The sequence below is a fragment of the Lathamus discolor genome, chromosome 3 (assembly GCF_037157495.1).
Source record: "Lathamus discolor isolate bLatDis1 chromosome 3, bLatDis1.hap1, whole genome shotgun sequence".
In the NCBI taxonomy this organism is placed as follows: domain Eukaryota; kingdom Metazoa; phylum Chordata; class Aves; order Psittaciformes; family Psittacidae; genus Lathamus; species Lathamus discolor.
Window position 1 is genome coordinate 135,008,492 of NC_088886.1, and position 18,698 is coordinate 135,027,189.

General features: G+C 42.0%; 1 protein-coding gene across 2 annotated transcripts; it reads right to left on the reverse strand.

Moving 5' to 3' along the window:
- Positions 1-850: 850 nt before the first annotated feature.
- CCNJ (cyclin J) lies at positions 851-11,696 on the reverse strand. Of its 2 annotated transcripts, XM_065671954.1 has the most exons (6): positions 11,586-11,696; positions 11,169-11,263; positions 9,189-9,399; positions 6,532-6,831; positions 6,286-6,445; positions 851-3,996 (listed from the first exon to the last, which is right to left on the reverse strand). In XM_065671954.1, exons 2-6 carry the CDS (start codon positions 11,235-11,237, stop codon positions 3,585-3,587), a joined length of 1,152 nt encoding a protein of 383 aa, XP_065528026.1. In that variant the 5' UTR covers positions 11,238-11,263; positions 11,586-11,696; the 3' UTR covers positions 851-3,584. The 2 variants fall into 2 exon arrangements, with proteins under 2 accessions (XP_065528026.1, XP_065528027.1); XM_065671955.1 differs by lacking the exons at positions 11,169-11,263; positions 11,586-11,696 and adding an exon at positions 10,606-11,101.
- Positions 11,697-18,698: the final 7,002 nt, after the last annotated feature.

The window sequence follows — 18,698 nt, forward strand, 5'->3', positions numbered from 1 at the left end:
AGGAAGTTGGGGCTGTTCAGCCTGGAGAAGAGAAGGCTGCGTGGGGACCTCATAGCAGCCTCCCAGTATCTGAAGGGGGCCTATAGGGATGCTGGGGAGGGACTCTTCGTCAGGGACTGTAGTGACAGGACAAGGGGTAACGGGTTCAAACTTAAACAGGGGAAGTTTAGACTGGACATAAGGAGGAAATTCTTTCCTGTTAGGGTGGTGAGGCACTGGAATCAGTTGCCCAGGGAGGTTGTGAGTGCTCCATCCCTGGCGGTGTTCAAGGCCAGGTTGGATGAAGCCTTGTGTGGGATGGTTTAGTGTGAGGTGCCCCTGCCCATGGCAGGTGGATTGGAACTGGATGATCTTGAGGTTCTTTCCAACCCTAACTGTTCTATGATTCTATATATGCCACCATTGTACTAGAACACTGTCCCTCAGTGGGACAGAGCAGAGCTTGCTGTCCTTCTGTTTCTAGGCCCTCTACAAGGGTTTTCATAATGAGTTTATTCCAAAATGGCTCTTGAACTACTGCAGTTCTTTTGTTCTTGATTTCTTTGTTACAGATGTGCACTAGACTTACTGTTGAAGTATACAATGTCTAGCATGTGCTGTGGGTGCAATTAGTTTTAAAGCCCCTTCCTGTGTAATTTCCTTCCTGTTGGGTTTTGGGGGTTTCTTGTGTTTTGTTTTTAATTGTGAAGTCAGGGTGTTCCTGAAGCTTATTATAGTGTCACAAAGGGTGTGGAGACAGAAGAAAATCCTTACCTCTTCAGCCCATACACAGGGATGATGCAAGACAGATTAGGGTCAGCTTACATGTTTTAACACACCCACCCCTGAAAGCATAACATGCAGTCAAGACTTCTTACTCAAAACTAGTTTTATTTTAAGAAATAAGTTGAATGCATAGCACTCACAAAGATTCCATTGGTTGGACATTTTGCATTTAGGAGCACCATTCTTATTTATGCCATAAAAAACACATTTTGGTTCTAACAGTAAGAAGAGCGTATTTTTAAATACGCTGATAAAGCCCTTTTAAATAACATATTGAAACTGTTCAGTGTACATTTTCTCTGTAGACATTATGCAGCTGTAGTGTCAGAAAAAACTTAGACTAAGTAATAAATTAAAACCAAACAGCATGTAGTGGATCATTTTACAGTTGACCTAATGTCTTAAAATAGTGAAATAAAAAATACCCTATTAAATGTAAATTTGCAGTATTAACTAACTGAATACACCCCCGCCCATTATAATTCCAGTGTTAAGTATTAGTTAAATTTTTAAATATCAAATGCCTATGGGATAAATTTACTAATAAAAAAAAAAAAAGAGCCTATACTGCTGTATCACAAATAAAGATGACAAGTTAACTGATTTAAAGATCTTACAGAAAAGATTGCTACAGGCATCTGCTGTTATTTCAAGTCGTGGTCTATTACAAGACTGTACATTCATAGCATCAGAGGTAGTTAGAGCATTTAGGACTTGGATATAGCATTGCAACAAAATGAAATCCAGAGAAAGAAGTCCATTTCCCTCTTAAATGGGTAACAATGCTGAATAAAAACCATGGCATCTTACGAGGTGGTAGGTCTCTGCTGAACACTACTCTCAGATATGGGCAAATATTCATTAAAAGACGGAGAGAGGACAGAAAAACAAAAGAAAACCAAGACCACCACAACCAAACCAACTTGCACTTTATTTAAGAATTGACCCCACTATGCCTATTTCAAAGTTGATTCTGTAACATAAAGCAGAGGATCATCTCTTTCATTCACCCTCCTGACTTGCACATACATGCTACAAAAGCCCACCACAAAAACTGGGGTTTATGCAAAAAAGCCAAAACAAAACAAACCAAGAAGATTTCTTCTCCTCCATAATATATAGGTTTTTGTAGCATGTTATCATTCAGCCCAGGAAAGAATGAACACAGCTGTCTTCCCTCCACTCTCAACATTATGGTAAGGCCCTTCTTCTGTGATAAATATTGATAGTTATCTTAATTGCCCCTGCTTTCAAAACAGTCTCTATAAGATTCACAATACTTCAGGGTCATTAGATGGTACATAAATTTTAAGTGCTGCCACTAAGACAGGCCAGAAGGTGGTAAAAGAACAAATAAACAAGAAAAGCCTCAAGTCCACAAAGTATAAAGATATTTTAAAGTTGTAAGAATCCTGTCACCCATACCCCTCTCTCTCCCATATTCCACCAGGAGAAAGTCAGGTTATCTTCCTGTATTTAAAGAAAAAAAAAAAAAAAATCCTCCATTAATATCACCATTTTCATCCAATAGTTGGATGAGTGAAGCTTTCTACCCTCTGACTATCCACTCCACAGGAGATAGTGTAATTCCATAAAGTTACATAATTAGCACCTTAATTGTGATAAAGCAGTTCACTCTGCAATATATTTTTGATCCACCCATTTAGAAGAGTAAATCTCTGCATTTTTTCCTAGAACTCCAAAATAGTAGAAGAAAAAGTTGCCCCACTATTACCTGAGAATTTTCCTCCGCTATAAGCCTGAAAGTACATTTAACTGTACTTTTTTTGTATGAGTGATACTGTCAGTACAACTGGAGGATGCTCTCTGTTGATTAATAATACATGTGTGTTTGTGTATACATAGAGGAATCGCAGCCACTGTAGTAGTTCTGGTACAGTACAAGTTCAGCTGAAACTCTTTTCTTCAGTTATTCAGTAGCACACTGCTGGGCAGCAGCTTACATCTACATTCTGTGAATACTAACATATCCCTTTGGTACTCCTGCATATAGATGCCCTGAAGAAAAGCCACTCCACCTGCTACAGTCTCTTCCCTCTTTACCTTTCTCCCTTCAAGTTATACCCAATTAAGTGTACAAACCAGCAGCACAGAGTAATGAATAGAAAATTCCCTGAGTTAGTATGAAAGAGTTACTTTAAACTTAAAAAGGACAGGGAAAAGAAAAGAAGCAAAAATATAGTGTCTATTGTGTGAGGTACAAAACTAAAGAACTAGCCAAAATACCAGTTAACTCAAATGCCTTAGCCTAAAGCAAATATCCAACACATATGCTGAAAAAGGGGCAAGAGTATGGAGTTAGCCAGATGAGATTTGTTTCTTCCTGTGGTTCCCATGTATCTGGAGAAGCCTGGCATTCAATGGATTCTGAAGTTTCAGTAAATTTAAACTGTTAATACTGTATGGTGGTATTACATAAATGTCTTCAAAATAATACTGCATATCTCCTTCATTAAAAGGTAAGTCTGTAGTTAATCCTCAGCTATTTTTGACTAGTATTCCAAAGATGTGCGTTAGAAGCACTGAGTATTCCGAGTGCCAGAGTAAGAACTTATTACCCCCAGGTATACACATTTTTTTGGAGGGTGTTCTGTGTGCTTGTTGCAAGTCTTTATTTGACCTATGGTACTGCTTGCCAATCCAGTTGCCTTTTTTCCTAGAAAGACACTCTTGATTTGTTGCCCTCAAACTGATTTGAGGGTTAACAAAAGAACAAACAAACAAACAAACCCAACCCAAAACAATTCCCCTCAACACAACTTCCCACCCCAAACAAGCACAAAACTATTCTGTACTTATCACCTCTCAAAGCAGGGAGTAATACAGGAATATCGTCCATTCACTTGATAACTCCGGTTATAGGAGACACTTATACATGGCTTCACTTCTAGCGGAGCAGCAAGTGACATTGCAGCACTAGTCTGTGCATGGCCTCGAGCCTGAACACTAGACTGTAAGGCAGCAGGGCAAGTCTGAAGTGGGTAAGATGCTGTATGATTAGATGATAATATCTGTTGACAGTTTTGCTGCTGTGATGTCTGATGGTGATACTGTAATGAAGACTGATGAGGTTGGAGATACTGTGGTATGTGCTGTTGAGCATTAGCCTGCTGGGGAGTTGGAGCTGGGGTCTGAAATACAGTGTGTTGAGCAGACTGAGCATGTTGTCCTTTTTGCTTGTTTGCTTCCTTCACATCATTATCATGCGCACTAAACAAATTGAGAAGACAGAGTACATGAAAATAGATATTAAAATAATTTAAGCTCTTCTAGGTTAACATTTAAACTGCACAATTTTTAGTCTGCTCCATCTGAAAGCTTCCAAAGCTTAAAAAAAGAGAGAAAAAAAAATTTTAGCCTACCCTTTAAATCATCTGTGATTTTAAAATTTGTTTCTTTAGTATACACTTTCTTTTCAGCATTTCACTTCATTGCACAGCAATACAAAATGCAAATAAACAGCAAGTACAATACAAACGTGCTTGCGGCCCAGAAAGCCAACCGTATCCTGGGCTGTATCAAAAGGAGCATGACCAGCAGGTCGAAGGAGGTGATCCTGCCCCTCCACTCTGCTCTTGTGAGACCTCACCTCAACATTGTGTGCAGTTCTGGTGTCCTCAACATAAAAAGGACATGGAACTGCTGGAACAAGTCCAGAGGAGGGCCACGAGGATGATTGGGGGACTGGAGCACCTCCCGTATGAAGATAGGCTGAGAAAGTTGGGGCTGTTCAACCTGGAGAAGAGAAGGCTGCATGGAGACCTCATAGCAGCCTTCCAGTATCTGAAGGGGGCCTATAGGGATACTGGGAAGGGACTCTTTGTCAGGGACCATAGTAACAGGACAAGGGGTAACGGGTTCAAACTTAAACAGGGGAAGTTTAGACTGGATATAAGGAGGAAATTCTTTCCTGTCAGGGTAGTGAGACACTGGAATGGGTTGCCCAGAGAGGTTGTGAGTGCTCCATCCCTGGCAGTGTTCAACGCCAGGTTGGACGAAGCCTTGTGTGAGATGGTTTAGTGTGAGGTGCCCCTGCCCATGGCAGGGGGGTTGGAACTAGATGATCTTAAGGTCCTTTCCAACCCTAACTATTCTATGATTCTATGAAATAATACAGAAGTATCTAAAATTACCAGTGCAATATAATCTACTGGTACTGCAATAAAGTGCCAGATTACCAGAACCTGAAATTAAAACTTATTGGCTGCTTCTACCACATTTAAGTTGGGCAAGAGAATATAGGGTTTTTAAAGCCATTACATCAGAGGGTTCTTAAAGATGTACATTACAGTACTTAAAGATCATATGTATACTAATATTGGATTCTGTTCTGTGGAGTGGTAATGCCTTTTTTTATCTTCCTCTCACCTTTTTTCTAGCCCACTGAGCACACTTCAGTTAGACAGTTTAGCTCACCTGAATTCCCTTTGATTTACACCTGTCTGAAATGTATTTAGCTGTACTCTTTCTCTTGCTCTTATGCTGAGGTTAATCAGGTGCCACCTACATATTTCAGTCAGGCCTAAAATCATCTAGGATATTTTGTACTAACAGGGCAGATCTCTTGAAGACAGCTGGGGTTCAACCCCTCAATAGACTTTCCTGAAAGACTGCTTTTTATGGTGCGCTGCAAGGATGACCTAAACGCTTCACCCTTCTCACACCCCACAAATGTTCCACAGCAATACTGAAAATTCTACAATAGCACTCCCATGCTTTAGGTACTATTCCTCTCATTACACACATTAGCAAAGCAAAAACAATGCCACATTTATAATGAATATGCGTTTCTTCCAGATATAGCTGTTCCTGTGCTTCTACAGAATACAACTGTTTAGATCTGGGCAAAAGGAAACTTCTGTAGGAGGAAAGCAGTTACGGTGGGCATAGGTTTTGATCTTCAGGGTTAGAATGAAAGAACTTATTATATAACAACCCTTCTCAGTAAGGTTCGCTTTGGCATTTTTGTCTCATGTCAGCTGTATGTCCCCACTGCAGTGCAGAAATGGATACAGCAACATTAAATAAAACCTCCTGGTCATTTCTGCCCCCCAGAGTTGGTCACTCAGTCTGCATAATCTGTTTGGAGCATCCCTTGAACTTCCAAGGGATAGAGACTTCAGAGTAAGTAGAAGCTCCTATGCCTTCAGTACTCTTCACTCTCCTTTTGCTCTCCGAGCAGACTACAGAGATTGGGAACAAGCTATTTAACAGATTCTCAAAGCATGCCAGAAGATGTTCAGTAGAAATGCAAGGCTGAGGTTTGTTTGTTGAAAGAACAGGAAAGAGGTTAGATCTGATAAGATTTTCTTTTTTGGAAAGAACAAAACAGTTATTACTTAAGTATATTACCCAATACCTAAGTATTTTTAGAATAGAAAAACTGAAATTAAAAGAAGAAATTTACTCTGAGTGCTAACAGCCATTGAGCATACCAACAGATCCAGAAATGGGCTTAAAAAAAAAAAAAAAAAAAAAGAAAAGCTGCTGTTAACTTACATTAATAGTCGCTCAATACATGGCACTAGAAAATCCCAGGAGTATGCAGTAAGATGATGCAGTCGGGTAGGCCACGTTGGTGAGAGACGCAAGATAATCCTTGAAGAAGCTACACATGCAGTAGCAACTAAAGAAGGAGCATAATTTAAAAATGCATGATCTAGAAGAAAGGAATAAGAAAAAGATTAAGTTGGACATTGTCTATCAATGCAACAGAGGAGTCATTGCCTGGAATACGTAACTCACCTTGCAGGGATACTTCCAGAAAGTAATCAGCATATTTTGCCATATATAACTTAGTCTTCTCTAAGCAAACCATTGGCCAGCCATCATGAAGATCAGTCTCATGGACAGCAATAGAAAGATAATAGTCGATGAAATGAGCAGCAGTTGGGAGGCACAAATTCCACTGAAATGTTTCTAGCAACAGCAACTCCATATGAAGCAAATTCTGTTTTGTTAGTACCAAATTCATGTTAGTCATACAACCCAAGCTGTTCAGCTGGTCAAGTTTGGGAACACTGTCTTCCTTTTCTTCAAATTTACCTTCCGGTGAATAGAAAGAGGAGGAAAAAATATAAGTTTCAGCACAAGTGAACTATAAAACAGCTTGTATCTAATGTCTGCATTGGTCATATTTCAATTAAATGTCAAACAAGCTTAAGACTTTCCTGCAGATGCAAAGCTCAAATGGAAGATGTCATCAGAGACAAAAAGGGGTATGTACTATAAAGAGCTGTCAAACACTCTGTAGGATATTGTGCAGTGCATACTTCCTGTTGGCTCTCCCACCCTGGCACACAGAAGCTGGTTGTGAAGTAATGCATATGCAAGTTTTTGTCACCAAATTATTTTATATGTCCCCATCATCAATGAAATACCACAGTGATGTGACTTGGCATACAGAACACCACAACATTTGGCTTTCATCACCCTCCTACCCCCACACACCCTTTTTGTTTCTAAAACTCATTAGAGTACAGCTAGAGCCCTAGCTAACGTGGCTGTTTTTAATGCCTGTTATGGTAGGTATCATTTTAGATTTGATGGCTGGTAAGCTGCTCTTGCCCTTCAAAGAAGTGGATTTCAGCAATGTACAGCTGAAAACCCACACTGCTATATACACAGTTTCAACTTAAATGCTGCTAGCAGCTTCAGCTTTCCTTGGACTTTTAACTTGTCAGGCCTGCATGGTTTTAGCCTGAAGCAAAATTGTGTATGTAGAAAACCCATTAATAAGAGAAACAAGTGTCATATTTCCATACAGTTTGCCATATGGTTGTGCTATTTCAATTTCATTGCAAATTCTTTCCATCTTACACTCTATTCAGTACTACATGATATGTTGTAAATGCACATTTTTAGGGAGTTTTGCAGGACTGAACATTTTTCTTCTTCCCCCAGCACTCAAGGTACTTATACAGGACTTAATCCAATACCAGCCTCAGCCTGTTACTTTTTGTTTCCCATACTCTAGTAATTACAGAAATAAAAGCTTCAGGAGTCACATCATAATTTCTCTTACTACTTCTGTAACCTTATCAGATACATCATGGTGTGATATGTCTAATATATTGCATCACTGATTAAACTGCTTGTTAAAGGCACACAGGGCAAAAAGTTTAAAATAGCATTCTGGTTTGTACTTTCTGAAACAATTCATGTACTGCAGCTTGGAAAAACAAGCTGTCTCAGCTTTTGGAGCTCTACTTGCAGCTTATCATGAAAGATGGCAGAGGTGATTTTTTTTTTTTAAGTTATAATTCTCTTCACAACATGAATTTCATTTGAAAGTCTGGCATTAGTTCAAAGCAAATCCATTTTCCTAAGTGGATTACACTGGTTTCTGAGGCAAGGTTTTCATACTCAACACTTCATCCTTTGCCAAGAAAAGATTGCTGACTGGTGGCATCCAGTCAAAGTTTACCCCAGAAGAATCTGAAATAACCCTTTTTCTTGTTTAACTGTTCTACTAAATAGCTGCATCGGTGGGAGACAGGGATGCAATGAAAGGAAGCAGTATAGCAAAAACAGCCAACACCTGAGTGCTCTGGTTTTCTAGCAGAGAGGACATGGTGCTATGATGCCATATATTTTATTTGAGAAAATAAAAATAATTCAGGGAAACAGATCAGCAGAAATTGAACCAACAGTTAGCTCTGCTGCCAGCACCCATTTATCTGAATCTACTGATTTAAGAATAAATGCAGGAGGTATCCCAGCAAACTGTACCCATATTTCTCTGGGGACATCTAAAAGGGGCCCACAAATGTCAAAAGATGGATACATACCACAAGAATCTAGCTGAGGTCAATATAAGCAGCAGTACTCATAATGAGTGTTTGTAATTAATTCTGTTTTCAGAGTACTGTACATTCACTTGCATATTTCACCAGTATTACATTTTGTATGTGACAATACAGGGTTTATGTTAGCCTTAGCTTGCTTAAAGAACATTGCAATTTATGAAATCTGAAGTATTCAAGAACCACACATCACCATCAGCAGGGTACAGTGCAGTCTACATATGGTTTAATTTCTTTATCACAGTTATGCAAATTTCTTATTTCCAGCACTGGATCTACCTATTTTAAGAGGTCCTCAGAAAGACAGTCTTTCTATTCCTACAATACAGCTCTGAAAGTTCCCCTAGAACAATTTGTTTCCAAGTATAAATATCAGTTTTTCATGTCAGTTTGGTTTTTGTCCCATCAGTTTCAACAGGTGCCAACAGAACTCAAAACAAGAGTCTAAAGAAAGGCCCTACCAATTGCTATACACTAATATGCCCCTCTTTTATAACCACTTTGTTTTCCCTATCTGCTATATCCTATCAAGACACACCTTGTATTTGGCAGCAGAACCTATATTGCTCTAGTTAAACTTTGGTGCTACATACTTACTTGCTAAAAGTAAACAGGAAAGAGCAACCACATGCAGCTGCTGTATAGATATGTCATAACGATCCATAAAGAGGTCCAACAGATACACAGCTAGATGTCGTGCAGCAGGACAAAGTCTGAACCGATTGCTCACAATGGCAATCAGATCTGCAAAGTATCTTCTCAGATGTAACTGGGGAGATTGTCCTTTGTAGGAGGGCAGCTTCAGCTCCTAAATGGACAGCAGCATGCAATTTTGTTAAAACCATTATTTAGTTTGAATTGGTATCATATTAATATAGCTGATAGTCTCAAACTTTTAATGGAATTTTCAAATTTCTCCCCTCTTCCTTCTGTTCTCATCATTTCAGCATTTCTTTTTACAGAACAAAATCTGTTATATAATAGAATAACTAAGAAATAATTTCGTCCTGCATAATATTATTGTAACTTTTAACATCTTTCAATCGGGAAAATGACTCAAGTGACTTTAGCGTTTACCATTTCTGTTGTATTATCTCTACTGCAGACGCTGTACCTCCCAACAAGGAAACTGCAAGGGTATGTGAGTACTCCTCAGCTGCTTCAATGCAAAGTCCAATAGCTAACTCAACCCCCTCACACTACAGCTCAACTTGAGCAATCAGACTTTGCACTGAAGCGTTTGCATGTTCCAATGCTACCGGATCTCTGCAGGTGCCTCCAGGAGAAGGCCACTAACTGGTAGCCGAAGGTAGTGATCTTAGGAAGAAGAATGGGGCGTGCAATGTGTCGGCATTTGCTGCATGCATGTTTAAACCCCGAGTTAATCTGATCTGATTGATGTTGCACTGACACTGATTACAGTGTGCTCTCAGGCGTTTAGTTAAGCGTACATAAACCTCACACTGTCTCAGATCTGAGGCGGGGACCCCACAAAACAAAAGCCCTACCAACACCACAGATGAGAAAAGTCTGTGACATGACATGCTCTATTTTGAATACAAAATTCAGACTAGTAGAAAGAACATTCCCCAAGCCCCTGCCTAGTACCTCCTCTTGTATACAGCAGAACAGCAGTGCTGTCCTTTGTTATCATTAATAAATTTATGAGCTAAATTGTGCAGCCTACCTACTGTGTGTAAGTAGCATTTTGAGTACAATTACATTTCCAGCAGGATTGCCTGACAACATCCAGTTGGAATGGAGTCGGCCAAATTTTCAGTCTTCAGGTCAAAGTTCTGAAACATGCTACTGAAGTGAAGAAACACCCTAAACCTATCAACCCCCCCACAACAACCCCCAACAACCCCCCATACCCATTAAGCTTCAGAATGCATCTTTCACAATGCTTTAGTTTAATAGCAGTAACTTTGGTAGCAAATAAATTATCCTGTCCTCCTGTCCCACCACCCCTCCTTCAAGAAAGTCACACATGAAAGAAAGATAATCCACTCACCAAGTACTATCAGGCAGCAAAAGTGCATTTTTAGTAGGTTCAGCCACTGTAAACTGTTTTTCAGCTCTGGCCATAAGACGCATTTTATTAAGAAAGCAGCCCCAAAGAACAACTTTGAGTTAGCTGAAGTAACTTCAAAGCAGCATTACCTAAACTCTCTCCTCTTGCTGCACCTAGTGTGTGTTTGTCTGTTTGTTTGCCTTTTGGAGATTTTTGTTCCAACAGCACCACAGCGCTTTCTGCAGAGCTTAAACTTGAACCCACTTCCACATCCAGACAGAAGAATTAAGCGCCCCGGGACCCCTGTGCTTTTTTAAAACGCAGAAAGGAGTCCGGTCACTCACAGAAACTGTCAAGCCCGAGGACAAACAGCCTGAGCCTCAACTGAGGATAAAGCAAACTCCACCGAAGCCCGGCCGCCTCACTTTCCACGCCGCTCCCAGCCGCGGGACTAGCTCCGATTGTTAGAGCCTCCACAAAGGCACCGAGACCGCCGCCGACCCCCTTCAAGCTGCCCCGCTCAGACCCTCCTCCCCCACCGAGTCACCGCCGCGCCGGGCTACCTTGTAGCGAAGCGCTTGGTGGATGTCGGCAGCCAGCTGTCCTGTCCACCACTGCGCCTCCAGCTCCATCGGCGGCGCGGCGCGGCGGCCGGGGCCTGGGCAAAGGGGAGGAAGCGGCACCCACTGAGCGCAGGGTGGGGGGGAGCAGAAGAGGACGGGACAGGCACCACCACCCTCACCCCTTCCCCGCTCGCCCTCAGTTAACCGCGATCAGCTGCCGCCCGCGCCGCGGGGCGCCCCGTCCCCCCAGCCCAGCTGTCCGCCATGCGAGGCACAAGTGAGGCTCGTTAAGCCGCCCCCTCCCGCTGCAGCGCACGGCCGAGCGGAGGGGGCGCGGGCCAGGCGGCGGCCCCAGGGAAGGACGGTCGCGCCCCGGCGAGGTTCGGCAGCACTTCCTCTTCTGAAGCCACCACTCACCCTACGCAGCGGCGGGGCTGACGGCCGCGGCGGGGCCAGGGCACCTGAGCGCGGCGCGGCGTCCCAAGGGCTCCCCCGCCATCACACGGCGCCGCCCGCCTCACCCATTGTTAAAGGGCCGAGCGGGCCGGCGTGTGTACAAAGCCAGCCAGCGCCCGCACGCGGCCGCCAGCCCACCAATCGTCTGCTGCCTTACAGCACGGCCCGCCCGCTGGGCGCCAATCAGGGCGCCGCGCTCACGGGGCACGCCGAGCTCTGCGCTCCGCGGCCACGCGCGGGAAGGCTTTGGGCCCGCGGAGCTGCCGTAGCCGTCCCTGCGGGAAAGGCCCGGGAGGAGGAGTGGGGGCGGGCCTGCCCTGCTCACCCGGGGGGGCCGGAGCTGCGCAGGGAGCCCCGTCAGGCACCGGCGGTGCAGGCCGTCGGGGCGTTCCCGCAGGGGGTGTGGGGAGAGCCGGGTAGCGGGGCTGTCCCCGGGCGGAGCAGGGTGGTGCTTATCCCTCATAGCACCTGACAGCGCCTTTTCCTCTTTTTTCCTGTTTTTTTTTTTTTTTTTGGGGGGGGGGGGGGGGGTTTGTTTTGGGTTTTTTGTTTTTTGTTTTTTTTTTTTTTTAACTTTGTTGGCTCTTTTGTGTTTCAGCTGTGAGGTTTTTACCATGTGGAATGGTTGTGGTAAAAACCATCGGGAGCTGTATCTCGTTTGGCTCCTTTACACTTAAGACCTGCTTTCCTTTCTGTGGAAAAGGACATGCACCTCATGGGCTGTGAAAGCTACGAGGTTCAAGTATTAGACTATTTTGTGGGTGAGCTCTTGTTTGTTGCTAGTTAAATTCCCAGGGAAAGGTTTGTAATAGCATACGTCCCACTTTTAAATAGCTTGTGCTATTCACCTGAGCTAAGGAGCCTCTGTATCCTGACAGTGATGGCAAACAGGAGCTCCCACCTGGGCTTCTGGCTGAGCAGTAGGTGCTGTGCGCCTGTTTTGTGTTCAGAAAGCCTTTTTCTAGATGCTTTCCACCTGCTGGTAACCCCCTGTTGTGGAGATCTTGCAAAATAGTACTTGGTGCTTTATAGTGGTTAGCATCTTTGAATTCCCAAATACCCAAACAACTAGCTAATAAGATTGTAAAATCTGGTACAACAAGCAATGCAAAGCAATGCAGAAGAAATGCTTTGGATGCAGTTTATGTTGAGGGAGTGTGTTTTTTGTTTCTATCCATGCTCAGGCATAATTTTTTTTTACTTTTTTTTTACTTTTTTTTTTTTTAATTAAGAAATGGAAGCAAACTTTTTGACATAACCAGTTAAATGACTGTAGCCAGGGTTGTAAAAGCCTGTCCCTTTAAACGTGTCTTAACTTTAGTGGGTAGTCCTATGGACTGCAGTGCTGTGTTTCATCTGAGGTGTGCTCGTAGGTGGAAGCCATAGTTTTTGAGAACACACTTCTTGAGCAGTTTCCATTTATGACAGTTTTTGTTATATAATAGTTTCTGCTGGGAGGGAGGGGAGAACAGGAAGTTAGTATTTTTTATGCATAATACATAATTAAGAAAACTCTTCCACAGTTTAGCTGCCTGAGCTCTGTGGACTATTGACAAAGAAGCATTTTGCTGTTTTGATGCCTTTTTGTCTCATTTCTATACATTGTTTTATAGGCAAGTGTATGCTCAAGCTAGTTTTGATACTTACACCGTTTTAAAATTATTTATTCTTTAAGAAAGGTAACACCAAATTTTGTATTTCAAGGGTGAGATAAATCTCAAAAGCAGACTTGTGATGGAGACATTGTCATTCACAGAAACTTTATGGCCTTCAAGAATGTGTTGCCTGCTTGAAGAGGTGAAAGCTAATAAACACCAACATGCTAAAAACCTGTTACAGTGGGCCCATGCAGAGAAATAGTGTTTCTGCTCTTACATACTTGGAGAAACTGCCATTAGCACTGGTACCTCCCATCAGAGCTCTTTAACTATCATTTGCATTAGGCTGTTAAGTGAAGGGGGAAAAGAAAATGTGTAGATACTTGCTGGCTTATTTCTCAGATGGCCTTGTCTGACTTGGATAGGAAGCATCATCCTTATCCTGATAAGGCTATGTACACTGAGAGCTATCTCATTTTCGTATAATAATTCAGAAAAACAATAATGCTGCAGTTACTTGCCACACTACAAAGATGACTGAACTGTGGAACTGCCTATTTCAGATCCTTGCAACAAAGATCCTTAATTGTTTCCTATTTCCACATTTCTGTGTGCACATTGCAACCCATTTTAATAGAGCTGTTGCTCATGTGAAGTTACATGTGTGTCTGTTTTTCATGCAATCAAAAGATAGGTTTGGAAAAAGCGTCATCATCCTGCCCAAGGCCAGCATTGCTAGTGGCATGCATTTTTCTGATCTTGCAGACATCCAGAAAATCACCCTATTGAAAAAGCCAAAGCACTTCTGCACTGCCATGCTATCTGCAGGAAGCATACATTTCGCCTTATGCCTTAGTGCTAACTGGAGGAATTGAGAACAGTCTTGAAGTCTCTAAACTGAGGCTTATTTCTTTCAGAGTTTGGAAGTTCAGAGTTAAATGGTAATGGGAGTAGCACAATTGTAACAAGGTTAATGCCGGTTCTTTGCATGTCTTATGATCAGTCCTGAAATATCCAGTGGTATTTTTTTTAACCAGTGCAGATTTTATCTAGCTTTGATGATCAAGGCTGTGTATGGTGCTTGAAGTATTCCTTAGTCCCCTGCCTATAAATCAGGACAGAATCAAAACAAACTCCCTAAGTTGTTGGAATAAACAGAGGATATTAAAGATTACTTTCAGGGGCAGTAGTTAGGGTTTCTTTAGCAAGAATCTGGAAGTGTGAAGTTTTCCACTTATGTGTAGCACATGGAACCTGAGAAAACAGAAAGCAGGACTAAATGTTAGGAAGCCGTTTTGAAATGGGTATCATCTTTCTATGAATGACCGTGGATCACCTAAGCAAATACATGTGTCTCAAGGGGGAAATAAAATTGGCTGCAAGAACTGCTGTCTGTGCTTTGAAAGGGTGCCAGATAGCAAGAAACACCATTATTTTTGGAACGCCGCAAGAAAAATTATGACCCTGAATTACATCCAAAACAGGCTAGAATGTAACCTGCGAAATCTGAACAGAATGCTTGTAACATTTTTGTGGAATCTTCTAAAGAGGATGCTGCCAAAATCTTACAATTTATGGACCTGTAATTCACAGGTTATAGTCCTAATACAATTTCAGACATGGTGGGTGAGCTGACTTTTCTTTGTAGTTACTGGGAGGTTAGATTGTATCTCATGAGTTGATGCATGTATTTGTGTGTTTTTTCCTAACCTAAATTTTTGGTGGTGTTTCTTGGCCTGTGGAAAAGGAAACATGGCTTTTAAAATACAAATTAAGAACTTGAAGGTAACTGCCAAGTATAGGAAATACTCTGATCTTGAGAACTACCATTTCTGTACATTAGAAACCTTTTCCCCTTCCTAGTAACAAAGGATCCATTTCTGGTATATTGTTCTTAGTTTCAATGGTACATCAACCACCGAGTACAACAGATTCTAAAGACTGTCATGTTGATTTACTTTTATGCTTGCTGTCATAAGAGACATCTTTGAAGTTTGGATTTTGTCTTGGCTGGAAAACTGAGAGGAATCGATCATTTCAGCTACATAAGCCGAGTCCAGGGTAGAAACTGAATTCTTGGGTGACATAGCAATGAAAGAAATATTTAAATAATGTCTCAATCCTTATGTTAATTGTTCTTTATTTATTGCTTCTCGCTTTTGTTTTGATGCTCTTTGGTCGTTCTCTTCTGAATAAAGTGATGGTAATTCTTTAAAAGGCATTTTTGAAGAACTGCATTCTTTGAGCTATGATGTAAAAGAATCGTAGTTTTGTAGAACTGAGCATTATTAAAAGAAAAAAATAAATCCTCCAGACTTTGTTCTTGTGTTTTGGGGGGCTCAGCTCTGCTTTTGTTGCTGTACTTGTTGATCCTATTTTCAAACAAAGGCTGCATCTGATGACATTTGTAACCATAATATTTCAAGGGCATTTAATTAAAGGGAATGAATCATTCTGAAGAAAGGGCTGTAACTGCTCAAAGGGCTCTTTTGCAGCATGGTGGTAGATGAAATGTTGCATGTCAGTAAAAAGAATTGTACCACTTCAGAAGCATTTGTGGGCAGTCTCCAACTGAAAGTACTCCAGGGTTGTATTTACAAATGCCTGTACTGAAAGTTAAAGGTACTCTGTGGGTAAGATTTTCAAAGATGTCTGGGGATTTGGATTCCCAGAATAGCTACTAAAATGTGGTTATCAGATTTGAACTTTACTGGTAAATATCCTTTGGAACTGTTGACTTTAGTCATTAATACAGCTATTAAGAGAGGAAAGATCTGAGAATGCTTTGGCTTGAATGATACATGTTTAACATGAAGCATTTTAACAAACAATTTGGCTTTAAGTGTTTTCCCATCGTCTGGGAAGCTATTATAAAAATGTGTGCCATGAATGTTTTATTTGGCATTAGGATAAATGCATATGGTTTTGATAATGTGTTAGGTGAAGGAAATGTCCATATACAAGGAAGAGTGTTGGTGGATGTAATTTGTACTGAGTGGTTCTTGTTTTCTGTAAGTCACATTCTCTGTTTAGGAAATAACTTTGTCAGTAACGAAAAAGACCAGAGGAATTTTGCATCTAAGCATATGTACTTCCTGCTTGGAAGGCTTCAGCTCATTTGACTGGAATTTAGGAAAGGTTACTTGTGCAGTTAGCTCAGGGATAGAGGGGTAGAGGAGTTAGTGATATGTTGTTCCTGTCAAACATGTTTTGATTTTTGTTATATCCACAGAATTTAATAGGGTGGAGTTGCCTGTTCCTTTTCATTTCAAACTTAAGGTCCAGCAAAGGTATTTTTTTTCCCCTATAACATCCAGGGCTGCCAAATTAGAAGCCAGCTCAGGCTGAGTACCATGAAGTTAATGCTTCTGTCTCCTAGTGGTTGCCAAGGAGGAGAACTGCATGCAGACGTGGGCTCACATCCACAGGGGGAATTGGCTTTTGCTATGCTTGTTGAAGTACTAGATTAGTAGGTTTTCACCTTTGTAGCCAGGCACAAGTGGAAAACTTCACGCTCCCAGTTTTTTGCCAGTGAAAACCCAACTGCTACTCCTGAAAGTAACCATTAACATCCTCTGTCTGTTCAGAGGACTTCCTGAGCTTGTTTCCAGTCTGTCCTGATTTACATGCACAAGGTTACGGCAGGGATGCCTAAAGCACTGCCCTTCCATTTAGGTAAGGGAAGGCTGCTATTAGGTCCTTCTGCGGCTGTCTTTTTCTCTGGGCTGAACAAGGGTATATCACTCAGCCTCTCTTCAAAGGACAGGTGCTCCAGTCTCTAACCATCTTGGTGGCCATCTGATAAATTTGCTTCAGTTAGTCAATCTCTTTGTTGTACTGAGTGGAGGAGGGCGTCCCAAAGCTTGATGCAGTATTCTAGATACGGTAGTGCTAAGTAGAGGGCAATAATAACTTCTTTTGATTCTTTTGCTGTGCTACTGTTAATGTAGGCCAGATGCTGTTAGCCTTCTTCAGTGCCAGAGCATACTGTTGGCTCGTGTTCACCTTGCTGCTGGGAATCTTCAGCTTCCCTGTAGAGCTGGCTGGTCTACGTTGTGCTTTCCTCCAGGATGTTTGCCAGGGTCACAGCATGGTTTACTCTGTGTCTATGAGGGAGGAAAAAACAACAACAATGACAACAAACAAACAAAAACCCAACCCACAAAAAAAGCAGGCAAAAAATATTCCCCCCAAAAACCCCAGGCAACAAAAAAACAAAACCCACAACAACAACAAAACAAAACCAACCAAAGAAAACCCCAAACCCCAACAGCAAATACAAACAAACAAAACCAACACAATGATAACAAAAAGGGTACATTTTAGCACACTTTGGCTGTGATAAATCCTGCCAAATCCCATGGGCTTTGTGTGTATTTCAAGTGCTATGCTCCTTGGTCTGTTATTTAGGAGTGCTGTAACTTATTTGGTTGTGATGAGCTTGTGGTTTGGGGTGGCATTATGTAGGAATAGTGTACCCTAATCTGATCATAGATCACAATGAGATCTGGGATCTGGTTCTGCAGCAATGTCTGATGGATGTGGCTGATTTTGCATTTGATAGGCAGAGTACAGGAGCCTTATAATGGACACAGGAGCTCCTGTGTCTTGCTATTGCTGCAAGAACTTGAGATTTTTATATGTTTGGGGCACGTTTTACTGCCAGGCATGTGGTCTTGTGTAGAAGGAGCTTTTACTGCCAGGCATATGGTCGTGTGTTGAAGGAGCTGTTTACTGTATCATGTCTAGTTAGTGTATAGATGTACGTTTCTCAAACTTTATGAAGAGATAGACCTTCACTTCTGCTTCCTAGTATCTTCTTACACTGTTTGCTACATAATTATCTAGTCACAGCACATCTAGTTGAGAATCTTGGAGCGAATACTCCTGGACAGCATGCTAAGGCACATGAATAACAACAAGGTGCTTGGTGACAGCCAGCATGGCTTCACTAAGGGGAAATCCTGCCTGACCAATTTGGTGGCCTTCTATGATGGGGCTACAGAACTGATGGACAAGGGTAAAGCAGTTGATGTCATCTACCTGGACTAGTGCAAAGTGTTTGACACTGTCCCGAATGACATCCTTCTCTCTAAATTGGAGAAATATCAATTTGATGGATGGACCACTCGGTGGATAAAGACCTGGCTGAATGGCTGCACACAAAGAGTTGTGGTCAATGGCTCAATGTCCGGCTGGAGACCGGTAACGAGTGGTGTCCCTCAGGGATGGGTGTTGGGACCGGTCTTGTTTAACATCTTCATCGCTGACATGGACAGTGGGATTGAGTGCACCCTCAGCAAGTTTGCCGATGACACCAGGCTGTGTGGTCCAGTTGATGTGCTGCAGGGAAGGGATGCCATCCAGAGGGACCTTGACACGCTTGTGAGGTGGGCTGATGCCAACCTTATGAAGTTCAACCACAACAAGTGCAAGGTCCTACACCTGGGTCAGAGCAATCCCAGGCACAGCTACA